Genomic DNA, 17,313 nt, shown 5'->3' with positions numbered 1-17,313 from the left:
ATAGTGGGTAAATGAGGTTAGTTATAAGATTTAGAGGGAGAAGTGAAAAGTTATTTGTTAATGGGGAGTTATTTTTTTTTTTTAATTTCTGAAATTTGTTTTTATAGATTTATTATTACTATTTTATTTATTTATTATTATTATTTTTTTTTCTTCTAAAAAAATAGCGGATGTTACATAAACTGCTTCATTGGTTAAATTTACGACCTAATTTGAAAAAAGTAGTACTTGCTCTATTGGAGATTTGACCAGATTCTTATAGCCTAGGTTTAATTTACATAATACTCCGATGAACCAAAGTTAAAGTATTGATGAATGGGTTATGGGTTCTCATTTTCCCTCCAATTTAAACACCCTTGCCTCTCCATAGCACAATATGTATCACTCCTAGAAAGTTACACCAACACCAAATCTCTTCCCAAGATTAAAAAACTTCATGCTAATATCATCACCTTTGGTGTACTTTTGATTTCTTCTTCAATACGGTTCACTCTTGTCTCTAATCTTGCTTCAAGTTATGGGTTATGCAAACACGTCGCATTTGCACGTAAGCTGTTTGCACCAACCAAAATTGTTCTTTATAACGTCATTATTAGGATGTACTCTCAAAGTTATTCACCAATTGAGGTTCTTAAACATTATGTTGTTATGCTCTATTCAGGATATCTCTTACCTGACAAGTTTACGTACCCTTTTGTTATTAAAGCATGTGGGGATTTGTCCTTGCTTAAGAATGGTGTTGTACTTCATGGAAGAGTTTTTACTTCTGGTTTTAGTTCAAATATGTTTGTGTTAAATTCTTTACTAGCAATGTACATGAATTGTGGTGCAGTGGAATTGGCGAAGCACACCTTTTATATGATGGGCGAAACAGATATGGTGTCCTGGGCTACAATGATAACTGGGTTTGTGAAGAATGGGCGTGCTAATGATGCTGCAATGATCTTTGATGAAATGATTGATGTTGGTGCAGAATTTAATAGGTCAGCTGTGATATCAGTTTTAACAGCGTGTGGGCATTTGGAAGATTTGGCTTTCGGAAGAAAAGTTCAAAGGATTGTTGAAGAGAATGGTTTTCAAGACGATCTTATTATATGTAATGCATTGATTGATTTGTATGCAACATGTGGCAGCATGGACGAAGCAAAAGAAGTGTTTGACAGGATGAAGGAGAAAGATGTGGTGAGTTGGACCTCTCTGATAAGAGGATATGTTTTAAATGGAAATTCTAGACGTGCATTGGAGCTTTTTCGAGTGATGTATCTTGAACGAGTGATGCCCAATTCAGTTACTTTCGTCGTGCTGCTTCAGGGTTGTGGAAACTTGCAGGCAGTGAAGGAAGGCAAGCGCATACATGGGTTAGTAGTGATACGGAATCTTTTCTCCGATGCAATAATCGAAACTGTTTTGATTGACATGTATGGAAAATGTAACAATATCGGTTTGCTTCCAAGTTTTAATGCAGAGTTCACAAACAAGAGTAGCATTATGGAACGCGATGATCTCTGCGTGTACATATAATGGCTTAGCAAGCGATGCAGCATATTTTTTCAAACAAATGCTGAATGGTGCAGTAAATCCTGATGCTATTACTTTCAGTAGTCTCCTATGTGCTTATGCTGATTTGGGTGATGAACATATTGCTTTTAGCATTCACAGCTATCTGATGAAATCTGGATTGCTGTCTGAAACTGAAGTCTTGAGGGGTCTTATTGATTTATATTCAAAATGTGAAAATTTAGAGTATTCTTAGAAGATATTCAATGAAGTTTCATTGAAATACAGAGATGTTTCTTTGTGGAGTACACTGATAGCTGGATATGGAACACATGGGCATGGGGAAACCGCAGTCTGGCTTTTTAACTGCATGATACAATCCGGAATTGAACCAAATGAGGTTGCGTTCACGTGTGTATTAGATGCGTGTAGCCATGCTAGTTTAGTCGAGGAAGGTTTTGAGTTGTTTTAACTGATGCTCGCAAATTATGAAACTAGTCCTAAGATATATTAGTATACATGTATGGTTGATCTTCTTGGGCGTGCTGGGCGTTTGCAGGAAGCTAATAACTTGATCTTAACAATGCCATTTAAGCCAAATCATGTTGTTTGGACTTCCTTGCTTGGTGCTTGTGTTATGCATCAAAATGTCGAGATTGGAGAGATAGCTGCTAAAGCACTTGTCGAATTGGAGCCAGAAAATCCGACCATTTATGTCTTACCGGCAAACATATATTCTTCAGCAGGTAGATGGGAAGATGCAGAGGATGTACGTTCAAGACACGAAGACATAGTTTGGTTAAGGTTAATGTTATTTAGGTGCAAATGATAACTAAAAAGATATGCATTCAAAGAACACAATTAAATATGTTGGCATCAATATACAAAGGATTCCTCATAAATCCACTTTATTTGTTTCGTTTTCTTTTTATCCACTTAATTTGTTGTTTTGTTGTTTTATCAATATTTTACTTTAGTATGAAGCACACCACATGAATTCGTTTCATGTAAAAAAAATCTTTAAAATGAAAATGAAATACTTTCTTTGTCTCACCATATTTGTTTAATAGGCATCTGACAGAGAACAAAAAAAAAGAAGGCAAAAAGAAGAAGAATCATCGTCATCCAACTCAGTATATCCCACTCATAGAATAAGCTATGGACATACATGGTCTGGGAGGGAAGGACGGCAGCAGCTCATACCCATAGAAGAGAGCACTGCCAAAGGAGTCCCCCAGTAGACGTAGCTGCATGTGAAAGATAAAAAGACCTATAAATAAAAAGTACACCCACCTACAAAATAAAATAGAAGGGGATAAAAAAAAACTAACAAAAGAAACGAGAGGAGCAGGATGGTAAGAACACAAAGGGGTAATCTACGAGGGCATTAGTAATCTAAAATAAGGATATGACGCCTCCAACTACCCCTATTCCTAGTCAGGTCCTCGAAGAGGTTTAGCTCACGCAAGTCAACTTTTATCTCACGCAAAAAGAATCATTAAAGAAATATCTAAATGAGATAAAAAGATAAGTAAAATGTATAAGTAAAACTTGATAAAATATAATTCAAAATTAAAAATAGATTCAGAGTAAATTTAATAAGACAAACTAAAAAAACAAAAATTGAGCAAATTTTTGAAGATAGAGGATTTAGTAGTATAACTTTGAGATGGGAAGAATACATTTCAATCTTTCTTTGCTTTAGTTGTCTCCACATAAAAGTAGCGAATTAACTTGAAGTTTATTGTACAAGTGATTTCGTAAATAGTCAAGTCTCATTTTGCAACATTTGTTTTAGTCAAGTCTTATTTTGCAACATTGGATTAAAAAGTTTTCACATTGAAATCTTAGATATTGCTTAATGAGTGATAGGGCTGAACAGAGTTTGGTCTAAATTGTAAACCAAACCGGACCAAACCGTAATTTAAATATTTGGTCTGGTCTACGGTCTAAATGTTCTGGTCCGGTTTTTTTTATTAAAAAAACAGTTTCCGATCCGGTCCCGGTTTTAAAATTTTCAGACCAGACCGGACCGGAAAACCGTAATGTTTTACCAAATAAAACGCTCTTTTATCTGTGAAACTTTCAGGGATGATTCCGTTTTCCTCTCCAAATCACAGCTACCCCCTGAATGTATGTACGTCTTTTGTTTTCTTTTTTTTTTTTAATACCTATCTTCATATAATTATAATTATAATTTATACATACTAAATTGATTACTGGTTCTGAATACTGATCGATGACTTTCATGTCCATATAAAATTTTCTAACTGGGTTTTGTGTTAGTTGTTTATTGTTCAATGTCAATTTGCTGGGAAGTTGTTTTTTGTACATTTAGTTGAGATTTAGGATTTATTTTCTGGATACATGAATATTTGATTGACTTTGTGTCATTCTATTGTGATTAGTACATTTTAAAATTTGTAATGTTTCGGATTTGGTGATGTATTTTGCTTACAGATTATCGTTTATCTTAGATTCTCAATAAAAAATACAAAAAAAAAACCGTAGACCAGACCAAACCAGACCGTTCTAGCAATGTGCGAATCTCCAACGGAACTTCACAATTAGCAATGAGCTGCACTATCCCCTGTTTGTGAAACAACAAAATAGTACTTGTAATGAAAATAACTAATCACTGTCGTATGTGGAATGTGATTTCTGCAAATTTAGATAACCCAAGAATCGTACAAGAAAAAATAATATGATCTACGTACCAATAATTCCCAACTACAAGGTACTTATAGCAGAAAACAAATCTTACCCTAGCCAAAAATTAAAATTGAAAATCTAGTAAATAGAAACAAGGACCAAAAAATGATATTGAAAGAAAAAAGAATTAAACTATAACCGTCGCTTTCTTCACGCTTTCAAGATTTGTGCCAAGACGGATCGATAGGATGAACATGGCCCTTGAATGCAATAAAGGCTGGAGGCAAAGTTCCGAGTTTCCACATGGTAAGGTTTGCGTTCAAGTTCTGTAGAACGGAAGACAATAAAATCCAGATGTAATCAACACCCATTGCAAACAAGGAAAATTCTTATTACAGCATCATATAAAAATTCCTGTATCATATTATCTTCAAAGTTCTTAAGAAGTCAACCTTGATTGTCCCTTAATACCTCAAACAATTTTTTCTTTTTTATCAAGGTAGTCCCAAATGCTTCACTTTTATTTTATTTTACTTTATTTATTTTTTTTTGTCTTTCGCTGTTAGTAACAGCGATTTACTCCAAAACTAGGTTTGGATGTACGGACGCTTATTTTGGGAATTAAGTTTTTGCGAAGCTTATTTTTGGAATTAAATTGTTAAATAATCTTATTTTATTCAAATTTTCATCAATCGAGTATTATCAAAGCCCAAAACTAAATAAAGTTGTAGACTGCACGGGAAAAAATTTGAAAAAACTAAGAAGCTCATTTTTTTAAAAAAAAATTCAAAATAAGCTTTAGGAAATTTTAATTTTTAAAATAAGTGTTTGCTTGTTCAAAGCTGAGGCGGAACTTTATTCGTTATTAGTAATAGCGAACAAAGAAGTCGGGAAAAGAAGAAGTCAAAACGCCAAACATTCTTTGTTTGCTGTTAGTAACAGACACAACGAACGAAGGAAACCTTATCAAACAGGGTCAAACCATTGTTCATTGTTGGTTAACAGCAAACCGAGGGTTGACCCTGTTTGAGCATGAACATTTGTTTGTTGTTGGTAAACATCGAACAAAGTAGCTGACTTTTTGACTTTTTTCTATTATATTAAAACTAGTCATTTTGACTTTTCAAACTAATCGTTATTATGTTCGCTGTTAATAACAGCGAAAAAGTGTTCAATAACTACACACCAAGTCGCTTGTGCTATGTTTGTGAATAATGATTTCATTTGAAATATAGATTTGGCTCAAATTTTGTGTTTGGCTAGTAAAAAAATTTTTAATTTGGAATTGAGTCAAATCCACCATGGTTATAAAAAGTGATTAAAAATAAGAATTTGACAATAACTTTTCAAACCTTCTCATTCTCCGATTCATAGGGCACACAAGGAAAGAAAGACATTATTATCAAGCTCGATAAAGAAAAAGAGAAGCTTAAAATCGATATACTTAACTTGAGAAAGGAAGAAGATAATAAAGGGTATAGGAGGTAAGAGACAGAGAGGTTAATGAAAAACATTTACGAAGCAGTGTTAGGTGGTACTAGTTTAATTTCATGAATAAACTATGTAATTTGTCATCGCATTGAATGCATTATTATCAATTTGTGTCGCAATTTTGACATTATTTTCCACCGTTTGTTTTGATTTATTTGTAATGAATACACTTTTCTAACCTAAACAATGTCGTTATAGGCCAACGCACTATTCAAGGCGAAATGATTCATTGCCGAAAGTTCCAAGCACTTATAAGTTAAATGATTCACTATATCATCACCATCATCCTACCCAGTGTATCGCGCTCATAGAAAAACTATGGACAGGGTTTGAGGAGGGAAGGACGGCGACAACTCATACCTATAAAGGAGAGCGCGGCCAAAGGAGTTCCCCTACTTGAGAAAGATAAAGAGACGTAACTATACAGGAAAGATAAATCAAAAGCCTATAAATAAAATAAATAAGTAGAACCAACTACAAAATAAAAGAAAACAAAAAACTAATGATAAAAGAAACGAAAGAGGCAAGATGGCAAGAACACCAAAAGGTAATCTAAGATAACATCAGTAGTCTAAAACATGGATATGGCGCCTCTAACTACTCCTATCCCTAGACAGGCCCTCAGAGAAGTTTAACTCATGTAAGTCAACTTTTCTTTGCTCATCTCAAATTCTCCTGGGTCTTCCTTGACTCCTCTTACCCTCTACTATAATGTTTTCTACCATCCTCAAAGGGCGGCGAAATTCTTTCTCTGCGCATTTCCAAACCACCTCAATCTATTTTTGCGGAATTTTCTAGAAATAGAGGCTACCCCTAGTTTGTCCCTAAACTCTTGGTTCTTAATTCGATCCATCAATGTTTTCCCACACATCCACCTCAGCATACGCATTTCTGTAACTTCCATCTTATGTTCAAAAATCTTCTTTATAAGCCAACATTCGGTCCCATATAGCAGATCAGGTCTGATTGTCGCCCGGTAGAATTTTCCTTTTAACTTGCTTGGGAATTTCCTATCACATAGCACCGCGGTGGTTGCTCGCCACTTGAGCCAACCAGGTTGTATACGATGATTTACATCTCCGTCAATCTCCCCATCCCTTTGAATGATCGATCTCAAGTACTTGTACTTGGTCGTACTTTTAACAACTGCTTCATCAATGGACACCTCTGATTCACCTACCGGTGCTGTCCCACTAAAGTCACAGCGCAAATACTCCGTTTTCGTACGACTAATGCGCAACCCTTACCTTCTAAAGCTTCCTTCCATTCAACCAATTTATTTATTACAATAAATAAATGAACCAATGTTTGTATCTTTTTCTTCAGAGTAAATGATGGATTGGGTTCTACTTGTTATTGGGTTTATTAATTTATCGTTGATCTTTTCTTCAATGTTTTAAAGCAATACGATATTATTAAAATTACACTTAGTCTATATCTAAGAATGCTTTGTATCTGTGTCTATTCTTCGGAGCAGAAACTAAAATACACATAATATTTTTGTTGTGAACCGCAGAATCATGGTTTGAGTTTGTTCAAGTAAATTAAAGTTATTTGTTAACTTAATAAATTATTCTTATGCGGCATGATTTGATATGGGAGAAATTTGAGTGTAAGGTACCTAATGGTTAATTAACAAAATTGTGTTTGAATTTTAGGTTTTAATGAAGTAGCATAATTACAAATTTGGTAGTTTTCTAATGCTAAGAAACGAGCAGGGAAATCGGTACTACTTTAAATCTAGTTCTATCTATTTTAAAGCTTGGGAGAGTGCTTACCTAGAACGCGACTTATCAAATAGTATTAAAAAATATATCATTTGACTTTTATTTATGTGAAAAAATTTTCAGAAACAGTATAATTATTCACTCATTTATCACTCAATTAGATAAATGGGTCTACCCGATCACATCAGCTTATTAAATGAGTTAGGATAATGTTAAAATTTTAAACCCGAAATAAATTTTTATAACTCATCTAATTAAACGAGTTAGTTTAGAGTTGAGTAAAATTTATATAACATAAGCTTAATTCATTTAATATTTTCATATTTTTTTATGATTAATAGAAAATAAGCAACTCATAAATTAAAAGTTTAAACTGAGGTATGATTTAAAAGATAAGATGTAGTCATTGTTAAAAACTTTTAAACTGTAAACGAGTTCGGTGGCTTGAAATCAAGTTGATATGTTTTGTAAGAGGTCATGTCAGAGTTATGATTTTTAACTTAATTAACAAAGAGGGATAACTTCATTTAAGAGGTTTCTGATCCATTTATATATGACTCAAATTCAAATCTTATCCCACCTGATCTTTCTAAAAAACCTACATGTAGGAGTTGTTTGGCAAATTAAATGATAACTATTGAATTTTAAATTGACTTATTTAGGGGATGTTTGGCAATGACCAGCTGAAAATGTTAGCTGTTTTTGTTGACTTTTAAGCAAGCTGAAAAATTAAAAGTCAACTAAAAAAATCAATGTAAAAGCCAAGTACTAAACACCTCCTTGATATTAGCTATTTTTGTAGGATAATGTTAGCTGGATAAGAAAGTCATTTGGAAAATAAAATTAGGTATTAAATGTTGATTTTTTTAAAGGAAAAGTCAATAATAAATTTAAAAAATAGAAAGTTATAAGATTATTTTATGAAAAAAAACATAATTTATACGTAAAGAAATATTTTTGAAACTATATTTATTTAAATTATCATTATAATTATAAATGTTAACAAAAATAGTTGAAAAATAACAAATGATGACTTCTTAGCTAGAGCTTTGTAAAATGTATTAATTTAGTAAGACTATAATTGATTGAGTGGAAATTTATTTTCCCAATTAAATTTGGAATAAAGAAGATAAGTTTTTAAAAGATTTCATTACATTAATTAGATCAAATTAAAAATCTTTAAAAGATTAATTGCATCAAAAAAAATTATACCTAAGAAATTATTTTTAAAAAATATATTTATTCAAATTATTATATTTTTTTTTGCATTAATTTAAAATTAAAATCAAATAACGTAGTTTGAAACGACTCAAAATAAGCTCAATTCATTCATAAATAGTTAATTTATTTTATTTAATTAAATTGTAGAAGACCATTAAAAATATCTTTAAATAAAATTAGATTAAATATTTTAGTAAGTTACATTGTTATGCACTTTAATACTTTTCTTATGATATTGAAAGTAGGTATTAAGGATAAGTTAAGTAAGCATTAAAGATAATGTAATGTGTACATATAAAGCAAATATTTACCACTCGTGTTGGGTGAATACCGAATTCGTAATTTTTTGTATTTCCTGCACGTATAGATATGAGTATAGTACTAAAAGTATGTATTTTAGGAATTTAAGTAATTATTAGTGGTTTAATGAATCTAAAATACCATTTTTGAAAAATATGACAGTTTGATAAACTAGTAATTTGACTAGCTTTTTGTTATGTGGATAGCTATTTTCATAACATTACAATTCATAGTGTTTTTAATTAAAATTGGGGATTTTAAGATTTTTTTGTACATTTGCTCAATAAAATATATTCTAAACAACTAACATAAAATAAACCAAACAATAGTTACGCAATTAATTAGACAATTAATTATATAACAACTACAGCTGTACATATACAAATTACAAACATTAGACATGCCACAACTAACAGCTATATGTATGAATACTTTACGCCCAACATTTGTGCTGAGCAAAATTATTTGATGATTCGATCTAAAAAAGCCGATTCGAAAATTGGTTATTAGATACGGATTCAGATATAAAAATTTTGCGATTTGAATATTCGAATGTCAGACATTTTTTGAATAGTAGGATGTACGATATTATTACGTATAGTAGGATATCAAATATTAATCAAAATAAAAAAATATTTTAAAAAAATCATTTTGAATAAAATCAAATGTCAGTTATATGAAATGTCGAAAATCCGATTCGAAAATATTCTGAAAGAATTATGATATATGAGTCAAATCGTATCAGATGTTAGATAGCGAATAATATACTAATTTTCGGATATTAGATATCTGATCCACTTGCATGTTTTGAATCGAATATCCCACTTTGCTCATTCATAGCAAACCTAAATATTTACTCTCATTATTGACAACTACTCACTTATTACATGTGAATTGTTACATTCCTTTTAAGTCCGTCCTATAAAAATTACCACTATTTTATTTATCCATGATTCATGCTTTTTTTTTTTTTAATTCTCATTCACTTACTTTACTTATTGTTATTGTTGCAAAACGCTTAGAAACTTTAAGGAGATGTTCGAAAGTGTAAATATTAAGAAGAAGAATAAAAGTCAAAATAGGAAAATAAATATTATTACATAGGAAAGGAAACTATGAAATTTGATTGTTGGAGTCTTGGAGAGGTGAAAGAATGATGGAAATTATTCACTTTTTTATTACGTTTTACTTTTTAGAAATTACTAATCAATTACTGTGATTTGTAAATCATTCAAAAAGACAAAATGATTAATACTAAAATAAATTTAATAAGAAAAGATAAGTTAAAATTACAAATTCCCATCCTATCAAATCCCACTGCATAAGGATAATTTGTTAACTTCACAAATAACTGTTATTTATTAAAATCTCCTTTCATTCTACTCTGACAATTATCTAATTCATATACATCTCTTTTTGAGGAGTATCTCTATTAACCATTATTTAATTAATTTGCTTTTTTTTTATCGTATTTAATATTTACACCAAATTCAAACATGATAAAAATGTCATATTCATGTTAGCACAATTAACAATGGCAATTTCACACTAATCTGTCTCATTAGATTTGTATAAAAAAGAAAGAGGATAATTTTTAAGAAAGAAGTAATATATAAAAAGAGAGAATGAATTGTGTGGATGAAATTAAAAGAAAGTTAAAATGTAAGATTAAAAGAAGGGGGTGGATCATTATTCAAAAATAAAAACGATGCAAATTAGATGAAACAGACTGAAATAAAAAATACTACTTCCTCCTTTTCAAATTAGTTGCAACATTAAAAAATAACAATATTTATTTTTCGCTCTTAAGCTGTGATTAATTTTTAATATATAAGTTAAAACATAGTGATCTTGTTTGCTTCGTCTCATTGCAAAAATTATTAACATTAAATTTTTATAATTTTTTAGAAATATATAATTAAAAATATTAAAAATTAAATTATTATATTAAACTACGTAAAAAAACAAATGTTACATTAGCTATTAACAATGATTGAATCAAAAAAATCACCAATCTACAAAACGACAGAAAAAGCAAGAATGTCCCACACTGACATAGACACAGTCACAATCACATGGAAAATCAAGAGACGGAAGCCGTGCTTAGCTTCCATCTGTGATACCCTCCACAACACCACGTACATCTACCCATTTTTGTCACTACTTTTTGTATGAATAATTTATACAACAAAATTAAGGGTTAAAATTGCAATTATTGACCAGCCAACTTTGATCGGTGCAAATTTTATTCAATGGGGTTGTAATGTAATGCTGTATTTATCTATAAATTTCTACATTCTTCACCTCTTTCTTTCTCCATTGATATGATTTTTATGGGTGTATTTTCTTGTGCTAAATCGAAACGTGCTTCTGGTTCTACCTCTTCTGCCTTTTCTTTTCGTTGTCAACAGATCTCTCGAGGAATGTGCTTGCTGTTTTTGTGCCGTGTTCTTGTTATTCTTGAATATTAATTATTGATTCACCTCACTCAAATCTCAAGGAATTCAGGTATCAATACTTTTTTTTAGTTTTAAAATTTTTAGATTAGATTCTAAATACTTTTAATGAACAATCAAAGAAAATAAAAGAGTAATTCATTGGAGGTTATTTGGATCTTTAAAAAAAATCAAAATTTTCAAAAATAAATGAAAAGTAAGATTTTAAAATAGTTAAGATTTTTAAAATTGGACTTCATTTGTTTGTTGTTTGCCATGGCCATGGGTAAAGCCGTAGAGGTGCTCTTGGTAGATTTCGGATAGATAGTTTCGAATTAGTGTAGGATCGTTTTTACAAGATCGGATAATTGTCAGTTCATCGGGTTTATTTTGATTTTAAAATATGTAACATATCACAAATTCTTGTATGTGAGGGTCTCTGCCTCATATCTTACTGCGAGTCTTATATTACATCATTAATACGTAAAAAAAAATTTTGAATTTGTACGAAAGACAATTTTTAAAAATAGTTTGGCACGATTCAATTGAAGTCATCTCACCGCGATACAACCTTAGACAACCTTTGATAAAGACTTGGTGCAATTTTTGTAATAGCATGATGTAGTTTAGAGAATTATGGATTGATTGAGGCGGGCAAGGTAACTAATGAGAGATAGTTCAAAACAGATTCGATTCAAAATTAATCCGACCTTATAATAAATTTGATTTGACTCAATTCAAAAATGATTTACAATCATATAAAATACAATATAGACACAAAATTAGATGTCAAACCAATCTGAAAAACCTAATCCGAAATCAATGAACACCTCCTCAATTTTGCTGCTCTGTCTCTCCTTGAATAAGCATTCTGAGAGAAAGTGTGGTTATTTTTGATAATAAATATGGAAAGAAATTTAATTGTTTGGAACAATATTAAAAGATTGTTGGAGTATATGAATGAGATTAAAAGAAAACGTGGATTTATTTTAAAAGTAGAAATGATCCAAAATGATTTGGATATAAAAAAATGATCCTAAATGAGAGGAATGGAGGAAGTAGCTTTCTAGGTAGTTGTAGCCATGGGTAGTTGTGGCTGTATAATTATAGTCATTGTAAATTAAGATTGTTCGGTAAAGATAGCGGTGCTAGTAACCGTCCAAATACAATTTGTCTAGAAAATGATCATAAATTGATTTGGAATGTTACAAATTGTAACAGATCATACCTATTTATAAAGTACTATGTTTCTCTAAGTTTGCCAGAGTTTGCCCTTTGACCATTCTTGTGAGATCTTTTTTGGACGGAGAGTAGTATTTTAGTCTCATTAAACCAGCCGAACACTCTTAGTGGTTGATAGAGTTTAGAATTTTAGATTTTGCACCCTATTTTTGTATTTTTGATAATAACTATGACTCCTCTGATCTGGGTTAATTTTAGTCATAGTTTTGTTCTATATGATATAACAAGACACTTGGCATCCAAAATAGAGAAGTTTGCTAATACTTGTATTATATTTACAGGCAATAAATTAGAAATATAAAAATGTTTCTGACAGAGAGTAAAGCAGCAGCTATAGTTTGTATGCTGGTGTCCCTTCTATTTTTGGGAACATGGCCTGCAATTCTGACTCTTTTGGAGAGAAGGGGAAGACTTCCTCAGCATACTTATCTTGATTACTCCATTACCAATTTTCTGGCAGCTGTTCTTATTGCTGTCACTTTTGGCCAGATTGGTGGAAGCACACCCAGTATGCCTAATTTCTTTACTCAGCTCACTCAGGTACTTTCTCTCTTTTAACCACATTATTAAGCATCCCTTTTAGCAAATTACTCTCTTCGTTCTTTTATGTCTTTTATGTTAGTCCACCGTGAAATATAAACATGCATATTAACAAAAATTGAATCTAGTAAGTGGGTTATTATGAAATGGCGAATGAGGCGTTCGTTAATAAGAATATTTATATATTTGAAAGTATGAATTAGGAAATAAAATAAAGATAAAAATAATATTTTAAGGCCCTCAATTTAAGATTCCTTGGGATTTCTGCAGTCGGGCACTTCGCACATGTCAACTCTATCCTTGTCTAAATAATCGTAACAATGCCTAATGATAATGGTGAAAGGAATGAGATTAAAGAATGAGTTTTAAGTGCAACTTTTTCTTGGATGACCCAATCTCCTTAGCCATCTTCCTTGGTAAAGGATATAGAAGTAACCCTTTAAGCTAACCCTTTGTTGAATTGTGCGTACTTATGTAGGATACATGGCCATCTGTTTTGATGGCAATGCTCGGTGGATTGTTCTTGAGCTTAGGTAATGTCTCAATACAATACGCTTGGGCATTTGTTGGGCTTTCGGTTGCTCAAGTTGTTACTTCAAGTATTGCTGTTGTGATAGGTGGGAAAATTCTCATTCCTAGTTTCCAGTAGTTTTTCCATCATTACTTCTACACTGAAAATTCCCTCTATACGATATGATTAAGCTAGCGTCCGAGCGTGTTAAATTGTCGCAGGCACAACTTTAAACTATTTCTTGGATGACAAAATAAACAAAGCGAGCATACTATTTCCCGGTGTAGCATGCTTTCTGACTGCAGTATTGCTTGGTTCTGCTGTGCACTCCTCCAATGCAGCTGATAATGTAGCTAAGCTTCGCAGTTTCCACGAGAATCTACAAGATACAGAAAAGTATGCAACTTCTGGTCCTAAATGCAGTGAGCAGATGCTTTTTCTTATTTTCATCCATCATATATTTGCGTCGATTGTAATTCAATGAATTCTTTGCAGAGTGCCCGAGACTTCAAATGAGCAAGAAGCGCCTTCTGCAAAAGGTACTTATTCTGAAACCTATGTTACTTGGACTCGGGTACGAGTATCGGATACGGGTGTGGATCCTAGTGTATGGTACGTCATTTTTAAATATATTGGATACGGGTACGGGAATACGGAAAAATAAAAAAAAATCCTCAAATAAAATTTAAAATATTGAAATTGCCCAAAAATTTTAAAAATGTTGTTAAAATAGTAAGGCAAAGAGTCGATGAGTGAAAAAGTAAAGTAAAAAGATTAGTGAAGTGATAATAAATAGATTAGACTGAAACTTGTTATTGTAGTAATCCTTGTGATAAATTATAAGATGTCTAATTGAAATGTGTAGATATTATGGACAGTGTCGATGTTGAAGACGTTTCTGCAGAGGAAGCCAAAAAGGCTGGAACAGCTGATTTTATAATAGCAGTTGAAAGCCAAAGAGCTATTAAGGTCTGTTGCATACCTGTATGTTATTTTAAGTACAATTTTCTTCTCAAACTAGCAGTATATAACGGCCATCAACACGTCACGAATCCATCCTATATCTAATTGTGATTTTTTTTGTATACAAATTGTTGTGATAGACGGTCTCTTAGAGAGACGTATTGTCCCATTTAATTTGCAGCATTTTCTATTTTGGTCTGTCCCACTTAATTTGCATCATTCCTATTTTTGTCTATGACTCAACACTTCCTTTTCATCCGTACATTTTAACTCTTTTTTAATTTCAACCACACAATTCATTCTCTCTATTTATTACTAATATTTATCTTTTTCTTAAAAATCAATAATTTTCTCTTTGCTTCAAGTTATATGGGACAGAGGAGTATGGGCTAATTAGCTCAATTAATACAAATTAAAAAGAAAATAAGAATGTGGGCTTCTTGTTTTGAGGCCGTCTCTTTGAGAGACGATCTCTCACAAGAATAGCTATTTGTCGTAAAGACTCATATTTGGAGAAGACGTCCTTTTTATCTTAAAAAATTATCTCTTTGGAGAAGCGTACTGATCTACTTAGATTTTAGCTGCGATTTTAAAATATTGATGACCCGTTTGGTAGGTGGTAATACACAGTGATAATGAGAATGAATACTAGTGTAATTTTAGTTGAAAAATCTCTTGGCTACTTTGATGCCCATGCTTGTCCAACTTCAATCATCTCATTTTCTTCATAAAATTCATTACCATCGGGTGGTATTAGATGGTAATGGAAATTTGTAAACAAAAATATATTTTTTGAACAAAGTTTCGTTACCGTGGTAATGATATGGAACTTTAAATGAAATTTTAAACAAAAAATCATTTCCATTACCACCATTTAGTACCACCAACCAAACGAGTCGTGAAGGATATAGATATCCAACTATGCGCTAGAACGATTAAATAACTAGGCATTGTAGAAACTATGACTATAGTAACGCAGTGGACTGATGCAGTTATATTTTTGAATAATTCGCTTATGGATGTCTACAATTCCCGATCAACAGGTAGTTGGCGAAAGCAAGCTGGTTGGCATGAGCATAACTTTATTTGCTGGTATATGCTTTGCACTCTTCTCACCTGCATTCAATCTTGCGACAAATGATCAATGGCACTTTTTGAAGAAAGGAGTCCCTCATTTGGTTGTATATACTGCTTTTTTCTACTTCTCGTTGGCCTTCGTTGTGATGGCCGTCATTTTAAATGTCATCTTCTTGTATTTTCCCCTCGTAAACCTGCCCAAGTCATCTATCAAAGAGTACCTTAAAGATGGAAACGGAAGAATATGGGCCATTGTTGCCGGGTTGCTGTGCGGATTTGGAAATGGTCTTCAGTTCGTTGGAGGCCAGGCTGCTGGCTATGCAGCCGCAGATGCAGTTCAGGTTAGCAGACATTTTTTTTCCCTTTATTTCTAGATAATGTTTCACGTGTTAAATTCGAGTTTAATTTCTCCTAAATTATCAAACCCGAATATTCGAAAACGAAATTGAGGCATAGACTTATGTTAAAGGGTTGTGGACCCCTTGCAGGGAAGGAGTTCCTGAAATCTGGCAATATAAAGTTGGAATTCTGCACATCTGCAGGAGTATCAATTAAAGCAGATTCCCATTAACTCTAGTAGAGACGATCAACTCTTAAGGCAAAAATGTGATTAATTTGATCAACAATGTCATCGGCTGGAAAGTCATTACAACTTTTTTCTAATCCGTGTTATGCAACGATTCTTATGTATTTTTACAGCCTGGTTTTCTAACTTCGTTCAACGTTTCAGGCACTTCCCTTAGTAAGCACCTTTTGGGGCATACTTTTCTTCGGGGAGTACAGAAGGTCATCCAAACGGACGTATGTGTTACTGGTTAGTATGCTCGTTATGTTCAGTATCGCAGTGGCGTTGCTACTTGCTTCGGCTGGCCAGCGGAAAACAACAGTTGGAGGTACACAAATCAATCACATTCAACACGAAAAGAGACGACCAAGTGAGCATTATGTCAATGGAAGTTTCGACTTTTAGCTGGCTGTTCCATCCTGCTGTTCCAAGAGTAGCTGATTTCTCTTGGTATCGGGGAGGTATATACTATATATATAAGAATAAGGCTGTATTCTGAGTGTTTCAAGAATATCTTCGAGATTCTCTGCGCGAGTGTCCTAGATGTGATGAAGGCACGATAAGGTAATGCTAATGCACCATCTTTGTGCTTAAAATGTTGGATTCATCAGGCACGATGATACTTAGATGAAAAGTGATTACAACCCATTTGTGGTGTAGTGTGTACCTTTAAAGTGTGAGGATCTTTGCCTGTGTAGAACTTGTGTAATCAATGGGCACATGAGCATTGTACATGGTGTAAGATCTTGCTACTTTTATCAGTGTGCCAGAATACTAGTCTGTAAGATCTTGTGGTAGCTATGAGTCAACTCGTTTTTAGGTTGTATGATATGATAATGATTTTAAACTTTAAAATGAATAATAGAATTAGAGTTTTAAATTTTAGCACATTTTACAATTTTTCTTTGTAAATTTAAGTTCATTTGTAAGGTTATATATTTTGTAATTTGATTATATCGATTTGATTTTACTCCTAAACTGAGTTCAACACGATTGGTAAAATATGTAATCAATCTATAGAAAAAAGCCACATTTAGAGTTTTAAGTTGTTAGCTTTGTGCGAACATTTCTTGAAAAGTATTTAGTGTTTTA

General features: G+C 32.3%; 1 protein-coding gene and 1 pseudogene across 2 annotated transcripts; both read left to right on the top strand.

Annotated features, from left to right (window-relative positions):
• The first annotated feature begins 315 nt into the window (after nt 1-315).
• LOC130803711 (pentatricopeptide repeat-containing protein At5g39350-like) lies at nt 316-2,738 on the top strand (annotated as a pseudogene).
• An 8,279-nt stretch (nt 2,739-11,017) lies between these two features.
• Nucleotides 11,018-17,218, top strand: LOC130804153 (ureide permease 2-like). Of its 2 annotated transcripts, none has more exons than XM_057668494.1 (8): nt 11,018-11,396; nt 12,847-13,105; nt 13,584-13,722; nt 13,838-14,012; nt 14,112-14,155; nt 14,482-14,585; nt 15,623-15,997; nt 16,145-17,218. In XM_057668494.1, exons 2-8 carry the CDS (start codon nt 12,869-12,871, stop codon nt 16,157-16,159), a joined length of 1,089 nt encoding a protein of 362 aa, XP_057524477.1. In that variant the 5' UTR covers nt 11,018-11,396; nt 12,847-12,868; the 3' UTR covers nt 16,160-17,218. The 2 variants fall into 2 exon arrangements, with proteins under 2 accessions (XP_057524477.1, XP_057524476.1); XM_057668493.1 differs by having other exon boundaries at nt 16,387-17,207.
• The last annotated feature ends 95 nt before the right edge of the window (nt 17,219-17,313 follow it).

Source organism: Amaranthus tricolor, chromosome 17 (genome assembly GCF_026212465.1).
Source record: "Amaranthus tricolor cultivar Red isolate AtriRed21 chromosome 17, ASM2621246v1, whole genome shotgun sequence".
NCBI lineage: Eukaryota > Viridiplantae > Streptophyta > Magnoliopsida > Caryophyllales > Amaranthaceae > Amaranthus > Amaranthus tricolor.
This window is presented reverse-complemented; position numbering and strand designations above follow the sequence as displayed.

Bases quoted from the DNA above. Each gene is read 5' to 3' on its own strand.
- LOC130804153 (XM_057668493.1), top strand. From the start codon at position 12,869: ATGTTTCTGACAGAGAGTAAAGCAGCAGCTATAGTTTGTATGCTGGTG. The intron at 14,013-14,111 runs GTATGCAACTTC...AATTCTTTGCAG, and splicing joins AATCTACAAGATACAGAAAA to AGTGCCCGAGACTTCAAATG. The intron at 14,156-14,481 runs GTACTTATTCTG...TGAAATGTGTAG, and splicing joins AGAAGCGCCTTCTGCAAAAG to ATATTATGGACAGTGTCGAT.